Below are 23,691 nucleotides of genomic sequence, written 5' to 3'. Positions count from 1 at the left end.
GCTAATACAAGCTGGCTTTCAACAAACACAGATCTCAATAGCTTCTTTGGTACAATAATTTTTTTTTTTTTTTAAGTACAAGATATGTTGAATTACCAGACAGCTGGAAGAAAATGGTAATTATTATACTCTCGTTAGCTTTCCTAAATATGATCCCTTTTCCCTTAGTATTGGTGAGTTCCCACACGTAAAGTACCGTGAAAGTTTATAAAATAATTCTGCTAAACCTGTTCTTATCAGTTCAGTTAAAACTGCATTTTAGAAGTGACTTTGATATTGTACTAATTGCTTTATTATAAACAGTATGAAAATTGATGTCCAATGTATAATATAACTGAAAACAATTATCTGCTATGTTTTTTCTGAAGTCAATTAAGATGTTGACTTCATTGCGTACCAAGATTATTTTTAAATGCTGGTGACTGTGTTTTACCAAAATCATCAAGATTTTTTAAAAAAGTGAGTTTGGTACTTCAATCTGGTATGTATATCACAAAGTATTTTCAAGGTTTTTGCTATTTAAATTAAGAGCATTCTATTATTAAGGGACACCTAAATATTAATGCTAAAACACATAAGTTGTAATGCTTAAGCACCTGGGGTATTTAAAGAAATCCTCCATTTCTTTCCATTTCCTTAAGGGTGATGTGATCCAATCACATGTTTGAGCCAGGACTTGACTAGATTTTTAACAGGTCACCTAATTCTTGAAACTTTAACAGTAGAAAACTTTTTCTGTGAATTAACCTGTAAAGCCAATGAGGAGTTTAAAAAGCAGATATTTGCTACCTTCTTTTGAGGTGGTATATATATATTTTTTTCCTCATAAAAATTAAACTGTGTAAAAATGTAAACATGTACATCAGATTTAATTAATATTTTGGACTGTGATAGTCTTTCCATTCTTGATTAAAGTGTTACTTACTATTATGTTCGTAATGAGTTTCTAATTTTTAAAAATTGGGACTACGTAAATATGTTGTTTTCTTTTTAGCTATACTTATGGTAATTCTTGTTCTAAAAGTAAGCCCATTTCCCCCAACTTAGTTTTGTTGGTAGGTGACAAGTTACCTTTTTATTCTAATATGTGTAGCTACAGTTTCCACAAATTATTCTGTTAACTTGAATGGAAATGTAATACTGTTACCTAAAAATACAGTAACATCCGCAGTATATTATTTACCTAGTTAAGCAATTTTACAAGTATGTTGTATTTGTGGAGAGAAATAGCTAGGGATAAAATATTTATTCAGTGTATCATATATATATATGAGAGGGTGGGGGAGAGAGAGAGAGAGACCCCCATCTAATTATAACGTGTCTTCTTTTTAAATTCTGGCAGGTGATCTTTAGAGGGTAACTGAGTATGGATCATTTGAACGAGGCAACTCAGGGGAAAGAACATTCAGAAATGTCTAACAATGTGAGCGATCCGAAGGGTCCACCAGCCAAGATTGCCCGCCTGGAGCAGAACGGGAGCCCACTAGGAAGAGGAAGACTTGGGAGTACAGGTGCAAAAATGCAGGGAGTGCCTTTAAAACACTCGGGCCATCTGATGAAAACCAACCTTAGGAAAGGTAAATACTTTTCAAGCCAAATCCTGGAAAGCTGCAAGCCCTGGTGTCTACTCAAGTCCACTTTGTGTGGGGGTGGAGAGGCAGAACATGTCTTTGTATGTTCTTTTCCTTGATTCTCTTTCTGATGTGAAATTAGTTACATTCCACGCTGCCGTGTCAGTCATGTTTGGAAGGTGTAGGCTCTGTGCTTGACTGGAGCACCTTACCCTACTATAGAGTGGAATCGTTGGGTGTTTGGATGAGAAGGACTGAGTTAAATGTAACGGCCTTTGTTACACAAGGCTTCCATTGACAAGGTGTTATTGTAGTAGGGGTTGTGTAGGTGGCTGTTACTTAAACTAACCCCGATTAAGAATAAGACACTTAGATTGTTTGAGGACTGTCTTGGGTTTTTTCAGAGGATTACTAGCTATAAGTCATTTTCAGAGATAATGGGAATCTTACGTGATATGATGTAAAAGTTTTGCGATGTCATTTTTTTTTGTGGCTTGTTTTCTTAAGAGCAAATTTATTATTTAGCAGTGAAAAACCTGATGATTCTAGTTTTTTATTTTTGCTGTGGTTGAATATTTTTTGATAAAGGAAGGGCAGACTTAAGCAAATTTATAAAGGGAGGATATGAAACTGTGTGACTCCTTTCTACCAATTTTATATTAAATTGATGAAGTTTAACAACTTTGTGTTCAGCACTGCTATTTATGTAGATCAGTGCCTATGCTGGGTATAATGTGTGTGTCTCATAATGGTCTTTATTTTGTCTCTGAATAACTGTGTTTAGGATTCAGATTTTTCCTTACATTTGCTAAGCGAAGGATAAAAATGCCATCTTTTAGCAACCAAGAATATTAAGTAGATAAAGTTAGAAGGCAGAGGAATTTCATTGTGTTTGATGCATAACATTTATCATACAATCATTTATTTTTTTCTTGGTTTGGCGAAAACAAAGAATATATTGATCCTGAAATGAACAGACACAGCAGTCCGTATTGTTAGATCTTTATCTATTAAAAATGGAAAAACAGCACTTCAGCAAATTCTTTGGCCTCTACTCATGATTACCCTATTTATTGATTGTTTGCCAAGAATGTATGCATCTTAAGAAAGCCAGGGTAAGAGCATTAAAAATATAATTTATTACGGCTTTTGAAACTGAGTGCATTAATATTGTACTGTGAAGCACTGGGGCTCTATAAAAAAGACTTTCTGACGCCTGCAAACATATAAGTTCCATAAATTCCTAAATAGGAGATTTCAGCTGTCTCTGGTATTATGTGATATTTGCACAGCAAACTTTAATGCCAGGACAGTTTTAGACAAGGATTCTACAGACTTCACTGCTCCTTATGGCAGACGTGCTGTTTACACAGGCTCATAAACCTTCAGCAAAAGCTTCTAAGACTGCCTCCAGGTTTAAATCATGTGGTATTTTTAGCATTCAGCAGTGACCAGTGCACTCCCCTTTTAATGCTGGAAGGTTATGAAGTTGCTGTAGTTGGAAGTCTCGCCAAACACTAGCACAAATAATCAGACAGTTCAGAGAAGGCTCCTGTTCAGCATTACTCCAGTATCAGGAAGGCAAGGGTGACAAGTTTGCTAGAAGGTTTAGCAGCTAGATTTGTCATTAAACGATTCTCTTGTCACTTTCTCAGTAGCCACCTTAATGGTCTATAGGGTATCTCTAAATAAAGTCTGAAGTAAATCCAGTATGTTTCGACAGCTTTGCAAAACCTATAGTTATTTTCATAGGTCTAAGGAACAGATAGTACAACACGTCTGTATCATTCTGCAAGAGGAAAAATCAATGCGTATGTTTTTGTTGTACTAACCCAACTCTTTGAAGCCATCAGAACAGGGGGAGGAGAAACCAAAGTACAGTAATTTCCCTTCCTGCTCAAATTTTTTTTTTTTAAACATTGCTTTCATAGTGACTTATTTTAAAAATTTAGTTTAATTGTAGAAGGTTCTCCGCTTGCTTCAGACAACAAAATTACTAAAGCTTTTTGGTGGTGGTGGTGTGTGTGTGTGTGTGTGTGTGTTTTAATCTTATTTTTCATGTGCATGGTTTCTGTTTGACAGGTGCTAGATAAAAATTGTGGTTGAGATGAGAAAGCGCTACTTAAGAAAAAGAGGTTGGGTGTTTTTGTTTATTTGTTTAGGAAATTTTGCCAAAGTACCTTCAAGCCAAGGAAGAAATCACCAGTTTGCATGTTGCTATTTTTGCTGTGGTCTTCCCAAGTCTTCTTCTGATCCCTGACAGGTTCTCTCTCTGGTATAAAACAGATGAATGAATGACAAGAATATTGGCAAGCCCTGCGGCTTGTTTTTCATGCCTAGCCTGTTGGGTACCTCCGAATGAGTTTGTGAGCTTTTCTAAGTAAACCTAAAGGGGTTTATTTGTCAGAGCTAGGATCTCTAGTGAACAGTTCACGAAGGCTTTGGTGAGGATGCACATGTAAAAAAATGTAGCTGTTTTACTGCTGGCTTTTGTTCAGCATAAACAAGAAAATAGAGCCTTTTTAAAGGGCATCTCTAGTGTCAGGAGGAAATCCTGATTTTGAGCTCTGGTTGGTATGCACTAGAAATCTCCAGAAGTTGGTAGGATTCTGTGAGTCCAGAGGGCAGAGACTTACAGAGGCATTAATGTTATAGGACTAATTGGGGATCCTGGGTGCCCTGTTAAAGTAACCCTTGTCATCATTTATGCTAAAGATGATACCCTCCTGGCAGTTTGCCACAGTACAGTTCAGATGCATCTGCTTTTAACCCTTTTCCGTATATCACTGGGAGTCTGACAGTGCGCTGCATAAACACCTTGAGTACTACAGCATTCCATGATTTCAATTTCTAGAAGCCTCTTTTCTAACGGTGGTGTAGCCTGTGCTTATTAATCATCTGGCTACTGAGTTACTACATTGGATTAAAGTAAATAGAGAACACATCAAATCTATGCAGATTCCTTTATCCTCGTATGTCCTTCTGAGGCCACTTTCCTTTTCTCTCTCTCATAACATGCAACAAAGATTGTTCATTTTCAAGACCTATGGTTGCTGTGGTATCTTTTTAGTCAGGTAGATTAAATCAGTGGCCATAGAAATAAATCTTATTTACATTATGCACATATTGAAATCATATATTTTGAGCATCAGTTTGGTTAAGTTTTGTGTTTCTTTTATGGAACTGTTAAGTAAAGGTCTTCAAAAAGGAAGAAAATGCTAAAAATGCTGGAGTCAAAGATAATTTGGACACAAACAGGAGAAGTTTAATATTAACAAAAGCATGTAGAAAGCATGAAGGTGGGTTCTTCTGAAGACAACTATAGTGAGTTACATTTGCACCCTGTATACCACTCATAGCAGATCAGACAAGACACTTCTCTCTCATCAGCATTATTATTTGATCAAAAAGGTAATTCTGCATTAACTGATTTTGGAAAATGTACTGCTAATATTAAAGCAGAGCCCAAGTTACCTTAGGACCAAGTTCACATTCTATTTAAATAGAATCTCTTACAACTTTAAACAATGAAAGAGTGTGTATATGTTTGTGTGTGCATGCTTGTATTTCTGTGCCCTGTCTGCCTTGGAAACACAGTCTCCCCTTCTCTCACTGTTGGGAAGATTTATTTTCATGGTTTAGTTTTTCCTCCCCCCAGATTGTATTTCTGAAGATTGTTGGTTTGCGTCTCTTTTTCTCTGTCTCTTTGATAGGAACCATGCTACCAGTTTTCTGCGTGGTGGAACATTATGAAAACGCCATTGAATATGATTGCAAGGAGGAGCATGCGGAGTTTGTGTTGGTGAGAAAGGATATGCTTTTCAACCAGCTGATAGAAATGGCATTGCTGTCTCTGGGTTATTCGCATAGCTCTGCTGCCCAGGCCAAAGGTAAATAATGCATACGTGGGGTTGGAAAAATTGCTTGGCATCCTTTGTTTACTTTGCAGAGAAAGCACTGAATATTTTTATTCAAAGAACTGTAGCCTGTGTGTTACATTGGTTCCTTATAGACTGTGGGTTTAAAAAATTGGCTTAATTCAGTTTGGTTTAGTTAACACACATTTTGCTCGTGTGGAATGTCGAGGTAGATTTTTTTTTTAAATTACTTCAGCTGAATCATTAGTATGCTTATTGACCTTAATAATCTGCTCCACTGAGGACCCACAAGGAAGTGAGGAGCGTATTTGAGCAGATGGACTGTTGAGAGTCAATTTGCATTTATGACTGAATATCTAGTTCTGTTTCTTTTATTCTGTTTCTGATGGTTTTATGGGCTGTAAAGTATTTTTCAGTACTGATTCCCATTGCAATAGAGAATCTTATCTAAATCGTAAAGCCATTTAGAACTGGTTCAGCTATGTCTTATTGGAACTTCCTATAAGTTAGGAAAATGTGGCCTATGCATAGGTTTTATTGATGGGGTTTTATTTCCAAAATAATAAACAACCCTACAGTCATTTACATAATTTCACAATTTGGAAAGCTAAGCTGTGAATATTTTCATTGACCTGCCTTTTAGAGGGAAGGGAATCATTCAAACAGAAATAACAATATTGCTTGTGGTGGGGGCAATGAAAAAAACCACCACCACCTTCTACTAGAAATATTATCTGAAAGGTAAAATATTTAGTGACATATTCTCTTTGTCTGGAATAGGGCTAATCCAGGTTGGAAAGTGGAATCCAGTTCCACTGTCTTATGTGACAGATGCCCCTGATGCTACGGTAGCAGATATGCTTCAAGACGTGTATCATGTGGTCACATTGAAAATTCAGTTACACAGGTGAGTCAGGACAGCAGTTCTAGGGCAAAACGTTCTATGTGCCTGATCTTTTGAAATAAAGTGTCTCTGGTCAGCCTTTGATTTTTATTTACTCTGTGTTTCAGAAAGGTTAATCCAAACTGATTTTATTACTTTACTCTTTCTGCTTTTATTTTTCTAACTTCAGTGTATATTTAAAAGCAGCCTCCCTCTACTACCCCCCGCCACCACCAAATTTGTAGGTTTTGTGCAGGATATCAAAAGACAAGACTTTTTATATTTAGTCAATTAAATGATGCATTACAAGAAGGCATTTTACATAAAGTTTACTTAAGAGAAAAATATTTTTGCATATCATGAACAGTGCCATCTGCGTACATTTTGTGAAAGAGTGCCTTATTCACTCTTGCCGCGATCTTATTTATTTATATTTTTTTACCATTTTAATTCGTATGAACAGAGTCATGAAAGGAAAACGGTTAATACGTTAATGCTTTTCACGATGGCTCGTGAGAAAGCAGTACACCTTAAATTGTCTTCCCAAGCGCATCAGAGCAGGAAGGTAGAAGTAACATGAAAAAATAGCCACCACAGGCAGCTGATGTATAATTCATGCATCGATACAGCAGATGTGTTGTATAAAGTAATTAACTAATCGGAACAATCAGGAGACCGAGAGCAATCTCCAGATGCATCTGTTTGATGCGCAAAATGAAATCTGTCTGTCTTAAAGGAATGTTCTGCAGCGGGATGCAATCTTGTAATAATCCCCTTTCTAATCTATGTCTCAAATAGTTGCCCCAAACTAGAAGACTTGCCTCCCGAACAATGGTCGCACACCACAGTAAGGAATGCTCTGAAGGACTTACTGAAAGATATGAATCAGAGTTCGTTGGCCAAGGAGTGCCCCCTTTCACAGGTACTTAGCATAGCATGTAATAAATAATAAGCCATCATGGGCAGCCCTGATTTGAGGTTTGATGGGGCTCCATAGTCTAAAGCAACTGGTATCTGAAGCAAGACTGTCAAAATTGCAAAGTGTCTTGACCACTGGTGACTTTAAACAGTATGCCTGATTTATTCTGAACAGAGCGTTTACACTTTCTCTCCCTTGGGGAAAAGAGCAAAGGAAAAACAGTTCAGCAGAAGACTGTGCTAGCTTGTTTTTAGATTCCTCTTCTGAGTGCTCTGATCATGGAAGCCGCATTCTCCTGAGTGCCCTAATTTGAGAAAGAGTAAAGGTGGTATAACTTTCAGGAGCCTTTGGTGAGTGGGAATGTCAGTGAGAGTGTTAATATAAAACTTTGCCATGCTACCTGAACAAAATGAGAGTACGGTTTTGGGATATTTTGTTCATTGCAAAAAGGGGGAGAAAAGCATTTAGTATAAGCAATTATAAAAATAAGTTTCTTCCCTGTAACTAAAGATTGAGTAGTTACTTTTGGGGGGATTTTGTCACCAGTTTTGTGGCATTGGTTTACTTTTTTTGTTTTGTCTCTTGGTGGAATCTTTTTTTTTTTTCTCTCTGAGATTCCTGTCCTATCATCAGAGATTCTTGAAGTGAGACAAAGATTTATTACTATTGTACTTGATATTTTAGAATGAATTTTGGTGAAGCGTAACTAAAACTCTCGATAGAGACTGCCCCTGTCTCTAAATTTAAAACCAAACATCATTTTTGATAATGCTCAGCTGACTTCACATAGAAAAGGGTGCTGTGAACCTGCTCTTAATGGGCTGCTGTGTAGTCACTACATAATTGTGTTAGAATGCCATCCCTCAGTGTCAAACCCAATGTGAGGTCATCCCATGATATAGTATAATTCAAGTACGATCTAACTGGATTTTTACCCCGTTTCGAAGTTCTTCTTTTATTTCAAGTTCAAAATGTAAGTCTGAGTGTTAGTCTGTCAGTCACTTGAATGTGAACTGATTTTGCTATAAACATTTCTGCAATTGAGATATTCTCAAAATGTATTTCCAGTGTGATGCTCGTGAGGCTACTAACACCTTTGGAAGGAAGCTTTGTGGGCTTTGGTGCTGCTGTGTTATGGAAACTCCATGCATCTCAGGTTACAGTCCATCAGCTTTACTTTGATATTTGTTAGCAGTTGCAGGAATAGAGCGAATGAATTAAATCTAAAGTTAATTACGGCTTTCGATATTCTTTTAAGGTAGGCTATAGCCATAGGTAAAATATTTTCTGTATCGCAAGTGTCAAAGGGCAAACGCTCTTTGTCATTTTAGCTTATTTCCTTCTATCTTCCCTCTCTCACCCTTGGAATAGAGAGGATGTGGATTTATAACCATCGAATAAAAGTAATTTAAATTAATTAAACACAGTTAAATCAATAGGATGATATAATGAAGCAGGTGACTCTTACATCTGGGACTTGGGGTTTTGCAGACAACTTCAGATAATATGTCACTTGGTTGCTAGCATTTGCACATTTGAAATGTCCTAGAAATAAACTTTTTTTTTTTTTTTAAACCCAGAGTTAAAATACGCATAAACACCCAGTACAGGAATGCTGTGCATCTACGTGTTGCTAAATGTCCCATTGATTTTGGAAGTAAATTCAGGCAAAGATTTAAGGCATTTACCGTGACCTGGAGAAGATGATGCTAGTACGAGTATTTACTGATAGAAGCAGTGAGAATTAATTGTTAAATGACATCAACATTCAGCCAGTAAACTCCACCTCACTATAGCTTCTAAATATAATTGTGAGTTTACTTAATGTTATCATGGGAAATGAATTGAATACAGACAATTATAACATTAAACAGAATGACAAAATGAAATTCGGGGCTTGGTTTTAGAGTCCTACATTGGTGAATTTCTGTAGAGAGGCCTTTGGAGGAACGTGCATCTGTGTGTAGCTGGAGACCCTGCAGTAATCGCTGAGCGGTGGAACTAGGCTGTAACTTCGACATCAGTTATAATTACAGTTGTCTTTTCTTTAAAAATATCTTTTGAAAAAGCTATGTGTCGTTTACCAGCAGCAACAAATATTTGAAATTAATTTAATGTTTAATATTATGAAAAAAATGCAACCTGTTCTTTTAAATGAGTGAGCTGTTTTATACTCTGCTGTGTCATCTTTTGTTTCTTTCTCTAGGATGAGTCCATGACTCTTAGTACTCAATGCAGAATGTTTTAATAATGAACTATTTTCCATTCGCTTCTTTATTTTGTTTTCTGTTATAAGTTATTAGTTAAAGCAGAGAAATCCAGGCTCTGTAAGGCCTAAGCCCAAAATATATGCTGAGCTTGGCAAAACTGCTCTTTCTTTCCCCTGTGGTTGAGAGATAGTGATGAAGATGGCATTGTGAAAAATGCCTAGCAAAAAAATATTGCCTCAGTCTTATACAAAATGGAACCTACCATCAAGAAATGCCAACTCTTAAGACTTGTTTTACCCCCCTGTGGAGTTTTGATTTATTCACTTGAGAATTTTGAACATACAATCTAGCATCCACATTTTGCTGTACATTAAGAGTTTTGTTTAATATGATAAAATACTTCAGTAGCAAGTATAGCTATAGAGTCCCTTACTGTTATGCTGAGCAGAATGTCCACCCTGCAGACCTCAGTTCAGCTCCCTTCACAGAGTAGAGGCTGGGAGAGAATACCAGTGGGAATCCAGCATGAATGTGCCTGGGGTATCTGACAAGCCTGCCTCCAGTGCTCTTAGGAGGATTGCCCACATTTGCTGGGCAGATGTCCTTGGAATCTTAGAACTAAGTTTTATCCTACCCAGACTCCTCCTTGGACAGATGAAGGAGCCAGTGGCCCTAGAGATTAAAGTCAAAATGCTGGTCAGTGACCGACCCAAAAGTCCTTTCCCAATGATAAATTTTAGAGTGTGTTGATTTTAAAATGAATACTTATGTTGTCTTTCCATAATGTCTGATAATATTTGCAAGGTTTTCTCCAGATGCAGGAACTCCATAAGGGTGCATGTGGTTTGATTTGTAACTATGCCCTTATTTCTGTTACTGCCTTCCTAAATCATAAATCTGCCCAAATAGATTGACATCCATCTATTAAGTTTTTGTACCACGCATTTATTTTTGTAAAAACCTGCTAAGACACAAACACTTAGCTCCTTATGGATCTGAAGTTGGTCACTTTCTTGTTACTCTCACTTTTTCAGTGGATGTGGTTAGATAAGGTGGGCATTGTGTTTTGAACTGCAAGTAAAGAAAGAATACATCTGGCTTGGGGAGAAGAAAGCCTGTGGTGATGAGAACATTGAGAGTATGGATTTGGGAGGTAAATGGGGAGTTAAATAAAGTAAACATTTTGATTTACAATAAAGCATTTCATTTTCATTTTCGTTTTCCCTGAAGTTTTAGAAATTGAACTTAAGAACTGGAGAAATATGTATACATTCAGTACAAGGATAGATTCATTTTGTGAAAAGTACCATAAGTAAAAGGTCAGTTATTACTTCTCCCAGCCTAACGTTTTCCTTCTAAAAACGTTTAGGTCAGGTAGTCCTGAGAAATTTTAAATCTGATAGGTAGATTTTTCCCACCCCTCCCCCACCACACACACGTGCACACACTCACACATTTTTAAGGCACTGGGTCACCTTCTATTTCCTTTCTCACCTGGGGAAAAGTAGCTCCAGGCCCAAGTCCCACATGAAGTAAGTGAGAATTGTCATTTTTATTTTCAAGCAGTAAAACATATATAAAATATATTTAGGTTTGAACGTTCCATTTAGAAGTCATACTGAGTAAAATCATTTTTCCTTTCCTTTTCCTGACAGCATCTAAGGATGTAATATATGTCAGACTTTTTATTAGGTATTGGCAAAACAGGTAAATCACCCTGCCCTCTGGAAGCTTACCATTTAACCATGCCGATTCTAGGAAACTTGATAGTCATTGCCAAAGACATTTAATAAACCTCTGTGCTCAGTTGATTTTCAGTCTATATGATGCATAACACCGGAGCAACATTTTAAAAATCCCTATCAGTTATGCTGTAAATATATGTTTTTTAAACTGCACTTTGCATTATTGTTTCATAATTTTTAGACTGAAATAACATTTCTGAAAATTTTTAAACATCAGTAATCACTTCTCTCGAGAATATCCAACATCAATATTCATATATTGTATTTCATGTGAGAGTCTAACCCTATGAAATTTATTCACATATTCACATACTTATTCATTCAAAAATATGTATTGACAGTCTGCTATGTGACAGGCATCCTATTTCCTATGTAGTAATAAAGATGATACACTTTAATGGTTGAAATAATAATAACTTTTATTTAGTGCTTTTGATGTATCATGGCCAAATCTATCACCCTAAGCAGTATATAGTTTGTATCCCATTCTCAGTTGAGGAAATCTGAGGCATAGAGTGTTTAATTGAGTGTTATAGTTACACAGCTGGTAAAGCAGAGGGATGAGAATTCATGCCCAGAGCCTGTGAGCTTAACCAAATATCCTTCTTGGTCACATATAGATGACGGACTTTTTTTTTTTTTTTAAGGCTTTCTCAAATTAATTTGATGTGGTTTATAAAATACTTCCTTTTCCCTGAAGTACTGATAACTGCTTACAGTTTTCCGATTGCATTTATTCTCACCGCTGAAATTTTTCTTTAGCATATGGGATTTGATTCTGTTATTTGTACATTGACTTCCTTTAAAGGTATCGTCATTCCATGCCCCTAGTTTAGAGGCGAGAGGGTAGTTCAGACCACAGGGACTGACTTCTGGGATAATCTGGTATTTGGGAGATTCCAAAAGGTTTGAGTTTAGCAGCTCTGTGGCAGTCACTTCCTCCCACATCCTGTCACATTCATCTGGATCAGTAGGTATAATTGAGCTACTAGCCCTTTGTTTGAGCCCCAAGACAATGTTAGGCATTTGCATCGGAAACAGTGGGCAGTTGAATTTCTTGAGTCTGTTTGCAAGTATAGACCTTAGTCAGCCACTGGCCTGCTATGATGGATGTGGATATAGCTGGCCACTCCATTTAAAAATAGAGCATTTCCTGTTTGAGATGTGCTTGTAGGATTTTGTACTTGCCCCTTCTTGGTGTAATACATAAATCTTGTTGTTAAATGTGTATCCTTTTTTAAATTACAAAACTTTTCCCAGCCCTTACCCTACTGACCATGGGAATCCAAGGTTATGAACACTGCTTGGCCAGGCCCTCAAGTACTTGATACTGATTGGATTTTATTACCATTTTCAGCAATTGTATTCATGGTGAGATCCATAAAGGAAATGGTCAACCAGTCTTACATGGGTAGTAGTATGAACTGCTGATAATTTTTCCTGCCTTCTCTTTTGAACCAGTTACTACTTCATTCTCTTTCAACCTAGTGAGTTATTGTGTTAATATTATAATATAGAGAATTTACTATATAGAAGAAAGAAGAATAAGAATGTGCTCTAAATTGCAAGTTCTGCTTTTTGAATCTCATATATCAGGCTCATTTTTAGCTGATTTAGATACATAAGAATTTTACTGTAGCTTGATGTTAGCTCTCTGTAACCTTTCAGATAAATTAATCAAAAAAGCCAAACTTAATAAAGCATCTAACTTAAAATGGATTGATCTCAAATATTTTATAGCTACTATCTTTTCACAATAGTAAAACATGAAAGAGTTTAAGCCATGCCAATTTAGAGAGTGCTTAACAGTGTGTAAGTACTTCATTTTCACTTAATAGATTTTTACCTGTGCTTTGTTTTAGATCTGAACAGGTTTCCTTTGACCTCAAAATCACTAATGCAAGGAAAATTACCATATCATGAGAGCATTTCCCCTATTTTTTTCTGATTTGCAGAATAATAAATTCTGCCAAGGTTTAGGAGTAGACATGGCCTGGAGAAAGACTACTAAATGCTATTTTCTAATTGTTTTTTTTAAGAAGTTAACCAAATCATGCTAATCAATCTGATTTTCTTGCTAAAACAGAGCTAGTTTTAGAGTGCTTTTGGAGTGTCTTTTTTCACAATTACTACTTAAATTTCAAGTTGGGCTCTATCTGGATTTGCTTTTTAAACCTGCTCTATTTCATGTTAGAATAGGCCAAACAGACTCATAAACAAACAAAAGACCTTAAATTTCAGAATAATCAAAACAAACAGATACACGCACCCAATTTTTTTTTTTCCTGTTTCATTGGAAACTGCTCGATCATAACGTGCTCCGAGTATAAAAAACATAAGAGAGCCTTTAACATAACAGGAGAGAGCCTCAGCCCGGCTCTGCAGCTCATTGCCAATTGAAGTGAGGAACGCTCTGGCTATTGGGACTTTTAAATCTAGACTTAAAAGTTATTTGTTCTGTTTAGCATTTTTAAAATGATTCTATTAGGAATTGTATGTGCTTCAGTTTTAATTTTAACTCATAATGATTGTAAAGCACCCTGGGATGCTTGCATGAAGGGCGCTTCAGAAATGTAAGATTGCATTGTGTTCTCATATGCAGAATTATGATGGGGTGCTGGAGTTTCATCGTGGACAATTCATAACGTTGCAGAATTCCTCATTGTGGAGAAGGTAGCGGACTTCCTTCAGTAGTCTTTTTTTTCTTTCATTTTTACACTAAAACTTTATCCTTTTTAGCCATCATCTTTTTCTTTCTTCTTTAAAAAAATATTATCTTTTATTGCCATATTTTCCCATAAAAATGCTAATCTAATTTAGTTTACTCAAAGGGATTAAAGATGCAAACCAGATGATAGGTTGAAAGTTAAGAAGAGATTAATGCTTCGTTAGCACCATTTGAGATCACATTCTTACCAAAATGAGAAGACAGGGGACTTCATCTCTGGGTACCACTGGTTCAACTAGGCTTGTCCCTTTCTACTGCCAATCCAGCATTTGTTCCCAGGCAGTGAAAAAATGCAGAGCTACCTGAAACAAGCATTGACTTTATGAAACGTAACAATAGGATTTCCTGGGAGGTATTGAAACTCCTGGGTTATGTTAACGTAGGATAGAGCTTGATTTTGTTTTCTTTTTATTTCTTGATGGAACTCTTTCTCCAAGTGCTGTATTTCTTCAGCAACTTCATTCTGTCACTTTTAACCTGAGTCTTTGAGTTTGTCATTGCTCTTTGCCATCAGTTTCGTCAGTGAGCTTGTAGCATTCATTACCTAGGAGTCAAGAATGTGAGCTCTCTCATTACCAGCTCTGTCAGCTCCAGGAAGTGACTCTCCATGCCTCAATGTCCCCCCTCTATAAAGTAGGGCGATAATAGTACCAATTTTTCAGGATTGTTATGACAGTTACGTGAATTAATACATGTTACACGTTTAGAAGAGTGCTCAGTTCTAAAGTGTACAATAACTTTGGCTGTTTTTCTGCAACATGGGTATTGAGAGGTTGAAATTTCCCTTGGGGGTGCTGCATAGTCTGAGAAACTGCTGCTCCATAGAAGATTTTGATGCAAAATTCATTTTTATGGAAACAACCAAGAACTTTTCATTCGTAGAAAAATCAAAGGACTGTGTTATATAGTACATTCTCACCTGTGAGGGATACTTTAAGCATCATCCTTTGAATCATTATAAAGTTCCCATGTATTTTAAAATGGAAGTGCGGAAAGGCTAAACTTTGCACTTTATTTTTTTTTTAAAGATTTTATTTATTTTTGCGAGAGAGAGAGAGAGAGAGAGAGAGAGAGAGAGAATGAGCTGGGGCGGGGGGGAGGGAGAAGCAGACTCCCTGCTGAGCAGGGAGCCCGATGAGGGAGTCTTAATCCCAGGACCCTGGGATCATGACCTGAGCCGAAGGCAGATGACACTTAACCAACTGAGCCACCCAGGCACCCCTAAGCTTTGCACTTTAAATGCCCATCTGTAAGTTAAGCAAATAAGGTACCCTAGACTAGACAATGTCCAAAGAGGATAAAGATGCCTCAGGGGACTGTCATCTAGGTGGGAGTTTGTCTGGTATCCTTTTCTTGAACTCCCGTCATCCCCACTCCCTGCACTCAGGGCTCCATCCTGCCTTTGTGCACCTGTCATAGTACTTTCCACACTGTTCTGAGATTATGTGCAGACTAACTAGGCTCAGCTTACATTGTGATTAGCTGTCACAAAGGGACTAAGTTTGATTTGGTGTCGCAATTGTAAATCCTGGCACACAGTAGGATCTCAGGAATATCTATGGAGCAGACGTAGCCTCATAGGATTTTCACCATATTAATTTCATGAACAAACTATGTCAGTAGTTTTATTAGTAGTATTTTATAGATACTCAGATCTATAGTATCCTACTGTACAAAATATTTTTCCTATTTTACTTACTTCTGAATTTTTAATTTATCTAACCAAGAGCAAATTACCTCTGAATTTTTCTCTAAGGAAACCTGTTATGCCAGGCTGTCTCATCTTTTTGCTCATGTTGTGATATTCTTGAATATATGTACAAATTTACATGTTTGTAAGCAGAACGGTAGTCTTAGAGGTACAAGGGGCCCAGAGATGTAAAAAATGCTGTGAAAGACCCAATTATAGGTCACTGTTAAGCACAATCTTTAGCAATATATTTATATGCATGTTTAAGATTTTTCTTCCATAATCGAACATGTATTTCAGCATGGCTAATACTTTTCATTTTGGCTCAGTTGTGTTATATTTGAGATCCGTGCTTTCTTACTGTTCCATTTGCCCATTTCTCATATTTAAAAATATATAAAGAAGGGAAATTTCAAAAGCCCAGTCAAATGATTTATATATAAAGATGCTGATGCTGCCAACATAGAAATGCTAACAGTCAGTACCACCCCGTATGGGCTCGCAATGTCCATTCCTCAGTTGATGTTCTAAAGTCCACATTTGGCATTGGAGACCCCGTTTAGAGCTATAAACACATTATGTGTAAAAGTCAGCTGTATAAAGGCTCAGAATCACCTGAATTTAGGGAGAGCTGCAAGTGTAGATAACTGTTCAGCCATTCCAGAATGGGCCTCAGGGACTTGGTCTGTCCACCCTTCTGCATGCGCACTAGCTCAGCCTATGGTAGCACATACCTCCAGTGATGGACACGGCTCATTATCTCTTGATGTCCAACCTCAACCTGTGCAACACATTTTTACCATTTTACTATAACTCCTAAAGAGGTGATTACCAGTATATGGCAGTTTGCAAAACTGTGAAGCATTTTCATACTGTTGATAAAGATGAGACAGATTCATTTGATTTTTCTTTGTGACCTAATGCCAATGTGACATTGGTTTATATTTATTGAGTAGACATGGAAAGTCTTGGTTAACAACAGTAACTAAGAAAACACAGAAATCAAGAACATGATTTGGACTTTAGCCTCCTGGGAAATCTTGGATCAGATCTGAGAGGATCCATGGACCCTGTAATGGGCTCCTGGGGACCTAGAAGTTAAAAGTTACTTTCGGGAGTATATGTGGCGAGACCTTTCAAAGGTTTCATGAGATTCCCAAAGAGAGTTTTGTGGTTCCATAAAAAGCTAAAAGCTGGACTGTTTTTTCTCTCCCAAGTTTCAAGCAATATGGCTTAAAATCTTACTAGCATTCATATGGAGAAGGAATGCAGAGAAGGAATATATAATCTGTAAAGAGTTACAGAGCCTAATTCTGGTACAGTTGACCTTTGAACAGCACAAGGTTAGGGACAGTGACCCCCTGCACAGTCGAAAATCCACATACAAATTTTGACTTCTCAGAAACTTAACTACTAACAGCCTACTGTTGACCAGAAGCCTTACGGATACATAAACAGTTGATTAACACATATTTTGTATGTTACATGTATTATATACTGTATTCTTACAATAAAGTAAGCTAGAGAAAAGAAAATGTTAAGAAAATCATAGGAGAAAATACAGTACTGTAAAAAAAAAAAAAAAACAAAAACTGCATATAAGTGGACCCATGCAGTTCAAACCTATGTTGTTCAAGGGTCAACTGTATTTATTTTTAAAAAAATGGATTCAAACTTCTTCAGTCCCTTTACTCTGTGGCTTAACGTTTTTCAGAATGCTTTATTTAGGACCCCTGGATCTGAACACAAATGTGCTATTTTTTTTTCTATGTCTAAATGCAGATATTAGAAATTTTAATCTCCATAGAGGATGGGAGATTTAAGTACACACGGACCATCAGAGAAAGAATAAGCAAGCATTCCCCCAAATTTGCAAGTTGGTACAGAGTACCTAAAATTTAGAATCTTAGGAAACAATTTTTTGCTGTAAAATAAAAGGTACTAGATTTAGATTAATGAGAAACTTCCAAAAATTCAATTTGGAGTAGTGTAATGTTTAATTTAATAATGATGGGTGTATTTTTAATAATCACATTATAAGCAAGATATGGGGGGTAGGGGGTATATTTTAACCTTCCTAAAAATAAAACTGTGGTTGGGACATTGGCAGTGAGTGCCTGCAAATGGATGATGTGTCTTACAAGTCAATCTTCTTAAGTCACTGAAGAGACCCTATAGGATCTCTGTTTGGGAATACATGTAGATTTCATAGACCCTGAAAGCTGTTAGAAGGGACCTTGGAGATTAGTTCAATCCCCTGCCTATTGCAGATGAACAAATGTAAGCCTCTATGTGCAGTTAATTTGAAATATTACATGCCCTTAGTCATAATACATCTTTTAACAAATATTTTCTAATTTAAGCGCTTTACTAGCATATTTAATTAATTCGAATAAGAAGGTTTAGGTATGGTAAGAAAGATCTAGAATAGTACTTATATAAGAAGAGTAGAGAATCTGGTCAAAGGATATTATCCAGGCCTTATGTAAAATTACTTTAATTATGTGGAAAAACCATATGAACTGTGAACCAACATTTTCTTTAAAAAATTATGAATTGGATATTTAAATAAGTAAGATTTCTGTGCTTTGCAATGATCACATTTTCATGTTTAGGAGATGTAGTAAGAAAATTAAAACAGTTTTAGGTGTGTTCTCTTTGTGCTTCCTTTTGTATTCTTTTGGAGCTTTGTTCTGAGATTCCATTTTTAGCATGATACAAGGTTTACTTTCTGTGAAAATGCCATTTTCAGGCACTGGGATTGATCAAGATGGCAAGAGCCATAACTATGACAACTGGAGTTTAAGTAAAATTTATAAGTGATTAGTCTCTTCTCAACAAATTGAGATTCCGAATCTGCCCCCAGTTGTATCTCCCAAGAGAATGGCTTAGAAAGCAATTGAGGATCCAGAGGGAAAGATTTGGGGAACATAAGCTAACATGCACAAACAGAGTATTACACTTAGAAATCCTGCCATTTGCTTCTCGTAAATTGAAACCATTTCCCTTCCTTCCCACCCCCAAATACCAGATGGGGGACTACCTGTTAATTTTCAACAGATTCGCTCCATGTCACCATCTCATGTGATACCTTTTTAGTAGAAATTATTTGTGGTATTTGGTTTCCTTTGGGATTAAAAGAAAACTCCCATTTGCTGAGAATCCCTATTAAAACTGTATTTGAATATGGAGTTGATTCCATTTGATTCAAAATTAAAGTTTGACCTTTGAGCTTTTCACACGCATGTAAAAAAAACTGCTGTGAAAATTCAGGCCGTAGACAGGACATGGGGAAAGAGGAGGGGACATCAGAGTATATGAAGTTACACTTCTCGAAAAATAAGAATGTAAAAGAATAGGGAGCCAGCAGTTTGACAGATTGTTCAGTAAATGCTCATTTTATTGAAAATTATAAAAAGGTGCTTAATGCCTCTGTGCCATTAATACAATACATAAAAAGGTTACTGTCAAGATTAGTGTTCCAGTCCCGAAAATTAACTGTAGGGTTTTATGCATCACTCTGCATCGACTGAGAAGTTAAAGGTTTCTGTATATACATTTTACATGGGCGGGCATTTATTTCAGAAAACAATTATTTTAGACTTTATGCCAAAGACATTAGCAGTAATGTGCTTTCATTTAAAACATGGACATAGCAGATACATATTACAGACAAGTAGAACCATGAAAATCGCCTTATAGAATTAAACCTGAGCAAGATTATTTCCCTTGCTGTCTCTGGAGTATTCCAATTCAAAACATACATTCCTTCCTACAGAAAAAGATATTCAGATTCCTTAGTTGAAATTAATTAGCATTCAGAAACCAGATAGCATGTTTTTGGGTATTCATGAGATCTCTGTTTGAAAAAAATGTTTTTAACTTGTAGAAATGTGTTGCAACACACAGATGGGAAGAAAAAGAAAAAAAAAATCTCTTTAGCAAGCACTGTGTGTAAAAGGAATATTACATTTTGCACGCTCCTGATTGCTCTGTGTAAACAGTTTTTGACATCTGTCTTTATAGTTTTCGAGGAGAGGAAGACTTTGTTAAAAGAATCATTTTTATACAGCAGTCACCATTTCAGTCTTGCTTTACCTGTATTATGAAAGCAGATGGTCTGCATGTCTTTTGAATATTTATAACTATCAAAAACAATCTCTTGCTATTCACCCTTAGGCTTATGAGATGTCAGGACTGTTCTGGTTGAAAAAAATCATCCTGGGTGTTTACAGAAAGAGGATTACATTAAGCTGAAATGACTATACATTTTCCAGTTTAATATTTGTCCATCAGCTGTTTAATCGTATTTAGATAATTGTGTAAATAAGATGTTGTAGCCTTTGCCCTCTCTGCTGATGGAGCCTGAAAGCTTTAAACATGGGTGAGCCACCATTTTGTAGATGCTCTTGCCTACCTCCTCCCACCTCAGTTAAACCGTCAGCAAGTGTTTAGTAAGTTTTGATCATGATATCCCAGTCCTGTTTAAAAAATAGAGAGAGAGTGCACAAAAGTCAGTATGGAGATCAGATGAAATGCTAGGGAGCTGCTGGCTTCCGGGACAGGCTGTTTAGTTTATTGGAGTATATTGTAATATGCAAATATGGTACAGCACTTCAATTACCCTTTAAAGATGACATGGCTTTCTCTTTATTCTCCATGAACACGCAGAGCTGGGGAGGGTATTTTGGAAAACTTTTGGTATAGTGGGGGTTAACTGTTTTTTGACTGGAAGCTGAGCAATCAGAGATAACAGATTTTGCTGTGGTTGGTTGATTTGGCAGAAAAGCATGAACAGTTTTGGTTTAAATGATTGAATAACCTGATTAGCATTGTTTTGGGGTGGGTTTTTTTGTTGATGTTAAAGGCACAACAAAGCAATTTTAAGGGTAATCAGATCACTGCCTTTCCCCAGTTGATAAACCTTTTTTTTTTTTTTTCCCTCCAGAAGGCCTCACCTCTCCCTAAACCTCTTCATTGGCTACTAAGATGACCAAGTAGAAAAAATAAAACAATCTTCCTTCGGTTTCTAAATATGTTCTAAATATATATACCTACAGCATAGTTATATTCCAGTAGGGGTTTGAAAGAATATATACTATCTTGAAAAAGGATATGACCTCAACCAATTCCTTATGGGTTTTTTGTTGTTTTTGCTTTTCACATTTGGAGACCTGCAGTATTTGAGAGCAAAGGTTCAGAATGTTCCAACTATATCTAAGTCAGGCTTTAGAAAAATTCCACCCTTACCTTTTCACAATTAGAAAGGTTATAAATAATGTATTTGGCTGAAAAGGCAGCTCAGCCTGTGGCAGATGGTATCATTCTAGAGTACTGGGGTTTCTGTGAAGATGGCATTCTTTCAGATCGGAACTTCAGCAGACTCTCAGAAAGAACCGAAGCTCTTCATAGGGAGCAGACATGTGCTTTATGGATCTTAGAAAAGCTTACAACTTGGCTCCTAGGATGAGAATATTGTGTCACACTGGGGTTATGAGACCCACAGCCAATTTCTGCCAACTTTCAGGTTGCGTTTCCCAACACTGGAAGCTGTGGGCCTATTCATTGGTTGGTGTACTGTGTGGCATTTGAACTTGGGATCTGAGCTGAGTTTGGTCAGCCTGATTATTTTATTCCCTGAACACTAACATTCTGCAGAGACCGGCCACTGAATAGGAAAACTTACGATACAAGTCGTGCCTTTTTCCAAGTGCTTTGGAGAGCTTGTATAAATAGACACTGAGAGAGAGAGAGAACTGGAATAACATAACCACCAAGCACTGCGACTTCCGAGACATCTGTGTGGATGTATTTTGAAAAACCTGGGAAGGGATCTCTTGCAAATTAATGAACAAAGTTTCTTTAAACTATGAGTTCTATCATGACAGCTAAAAGTGATGCATTTAAAAGATTCATGTGATAAGCTGCCATTCACCTTTGACCTTTAGGAACAACAAAAAAAAGGATTTTCTGGTAGCCTGCAGTAATGGCTAATTTCAGTGACCTTTAGTCCTTTGACTGATCACCTAATACGTGCCCAGCCCTGTGGTGAGTCCAGTGAGAGATAAGACCCAAGACTCACAGCCAGAAGAAGAGTGCTGTGGAGGTGCTATATGCCGGATGGACACTAAGTCAGGAAAGGCTTTGCAGAAGTGGGGATCCCTGAACTCTGTCCTGAAGGATGAGCTGCTATTAGCCAGAGAGGGGAGAGGGCATGGCTCGAAAATCCACGTCACAGAAGTGGTGTTTGTCTTCCCGAGGCCAGCTGTCAGGTACAGGCTAGCCTCACCAGATACTGCCAGACTGGAATATTGAGAAAAAGGAGGGGAATACTTTTTTCCTTTGGTGGTTTTCTCATGGTCCCTGGACCCAACTTATAACTTAATAAATTTAGTTAGTAGACTCTCTGTTCTTCATAAGAAAATGTGTTTGACTTAAAATACATCATTTGAAAATTCTGATACTCTTCTGTTATTTAAAGCATAGTCTTTCGACTGATCTGAAATGTGATCATATAATAAAAGCCAGTGAGGAGGAGGAGGCAGAGGGTTGTCATAGTAATTAACATCTCTTAAGTCCATACTCGGGTATCTTCCCAGCTTTGTGCTAATTGCGTAACATTCATTATTTTATTTATTGTCTGTGTAAGTGTAGATAGTATCTCTCTTCAGGTCATTCTTTGTCTAGTAACTTGCCTAGTGCTTGGCACCTAGTGGGAGTTCAGTAGTTATATGCTGAATGAATGAAAAAAACCATGCCCAAATGGATGGATTCTCAGAACAACCCTTTGACGTGAGTGCTGCTATGATTCCCATTTAGTAAGGGGGATTATGGTAGAAGGAGAGTCAATTACCTTGAACAAGGTCACACTGCCAGTGTGCTACACATTTTGGACTTAAATGCGGATTTAGCTATTCTCTTTCATCAAATGAATATTTAGTGTGTGTTTAGTATATGCCAGACATTTGGGCTGGAAAAGAATATGGAGCCCCAGAGCTGCATAAACTCACAACTTAGTGTAATCTGTTTAAACCAAAGTGTTTTTTTGATTGACGTAAGAATCCTAAGCATCTCTCCTTAAAAACGTGGATCTTGGTCTGCCTCCCCCCTGCCTATCCTCATCCTCTAGCAAAAATCTTACCCCCCCCTTGATTTTGTTATTTGTGTTACCCAAGTAATAGGCGTTTCTTTATGATTTTCCAAATTTAAGAACCAGTACTGAATACGATCTTTCAAACGCCATGTGCCCCACAAGATTCTGAAATCTCTCTTTCTTGCCCTGAAACCTGTAGTCCAGTCAGATGCCACACCTAAGTCTCCAATAGGGATTTTACTGCAAGAAAAAGTCCTCATGCAGTGGCCACTTGAGCAGTTTAGTCTTAGAGATTACTGCATATTGTTCCAATAAAAATAGAGTTTACCCCAAGTTACCCTGAATTATGGAATATTTTCCAGCCCCCTGAAAGCGCAGAAAGTCAGAGAATTTAAATAGTGGCTTTGGCATGTGTCATACCCTGCGGATTAGCCTTTTGATTTACGTCTTGCTTAGGCTAATATTTACATTAATCAGAGTTTCTTAAGCACACACCACTTGACAGAGTAGAAAGCATCCAAAAAGTCACTGAAGGGCAAAGCCTTCCAAGTCAGGGTTAAACAAGGGCAGGAGGAAGCTTTGATGATCATGCACATATGGATATTATTTTCCACATATGGATAATAATGAACTACATAGCACTATTACATACGGGCTCTAATGTTATAAAAATATTTCAGATGGGTTGTTTTTCCACATACCATGTATTCTTCCTTTTGTCCCCCCGTATATTTTCCACTGTTGGTCTCCTAAATCACATTAAATTGAAGTGATCTGTTTATGTATTTGTCTCCCTAATAGATGGTAAAGTCCTTATAGGCAGAGGCTGTGTCTTAATCCGCCTTTGTATCCCTAGTACCGGCCAGGCACATAGTAGGTGTGTGGCAAAGAGCAAATACAGAACTGTTGGCAAACTGAAATAGACTGAATGTCTGTCAGAAACCTCAGCAAAATTTGGGTAATTCCCATACATT

At 37.1% G+C, this 23,691-nt stretch overlaps 1 protein-coding gene across 6 annotated transcripts in view; it reads left to right on the top strand.

The window, feature by feature from the left end:
- Nucleotides 1-23,691, top strand: part of SATB1 (SATB homeobox 1) — a 101,614-nt gene that overhangs the window by 23,242 nt on the left and 54,681 nt on the right. For 3 of the 6 annotated variants that reach the window (XM_064588461.1, XM_054504442.2, XM_064588471.1), the window contains exons 2-5: nucleotides 1,343-1,577; nucleotides 5,285-5,461; nucleotides 6,230-6,356; nucleotides 7,131-7,254. In XM_064588461.1, the coding sequence (XP_064444531.1) occupies nucleotides 1,367-1,577; nucleotides 5,285-5,461; nucleotides 6,230-6,356; nucleotides 7,131-7,254 (639 nt within the window). In that variant the 5' untranslated portion in view covers nucleotides 1,343-1,366. Of the gene's footprint in view, nucleotides 1-76; nucleotides 117-1,342; nucleotides 1,578-5,284; nucleotides 5,462-6,229; nucleotides 6,357-7,130; nucleotides 7,255-23,691 lie in introns of those variants that run through there. The other 3 variants (XM_054504441.2, XM_064588468.1, XM_064588475.1) reach the window with 2 other exon arrangements.

Source organism: Mirounga angustirostris, unplaced genomic scaffold (assembly GCF_029215605.1).
Source record: "Mirounga angustirostris isolate CCGP_5_RB_7025 unplaced genomic scaffold, mMirAng1.0.hap1 SCAF_1, whole genome shotgun sequence".
Taxonomy (NCBI): domain Eukaryota; kingdom Metazoa; phylum Chordata; class Mammalia; order Carnivora; family Phocidae; genus Mirounga; species Mirounga angustirostris.
The sequence above is the reverse complement of the archived record's forward strand: the minus strand, read 5'-3'. Positions and strand labels throughout refer to the sequence as shown.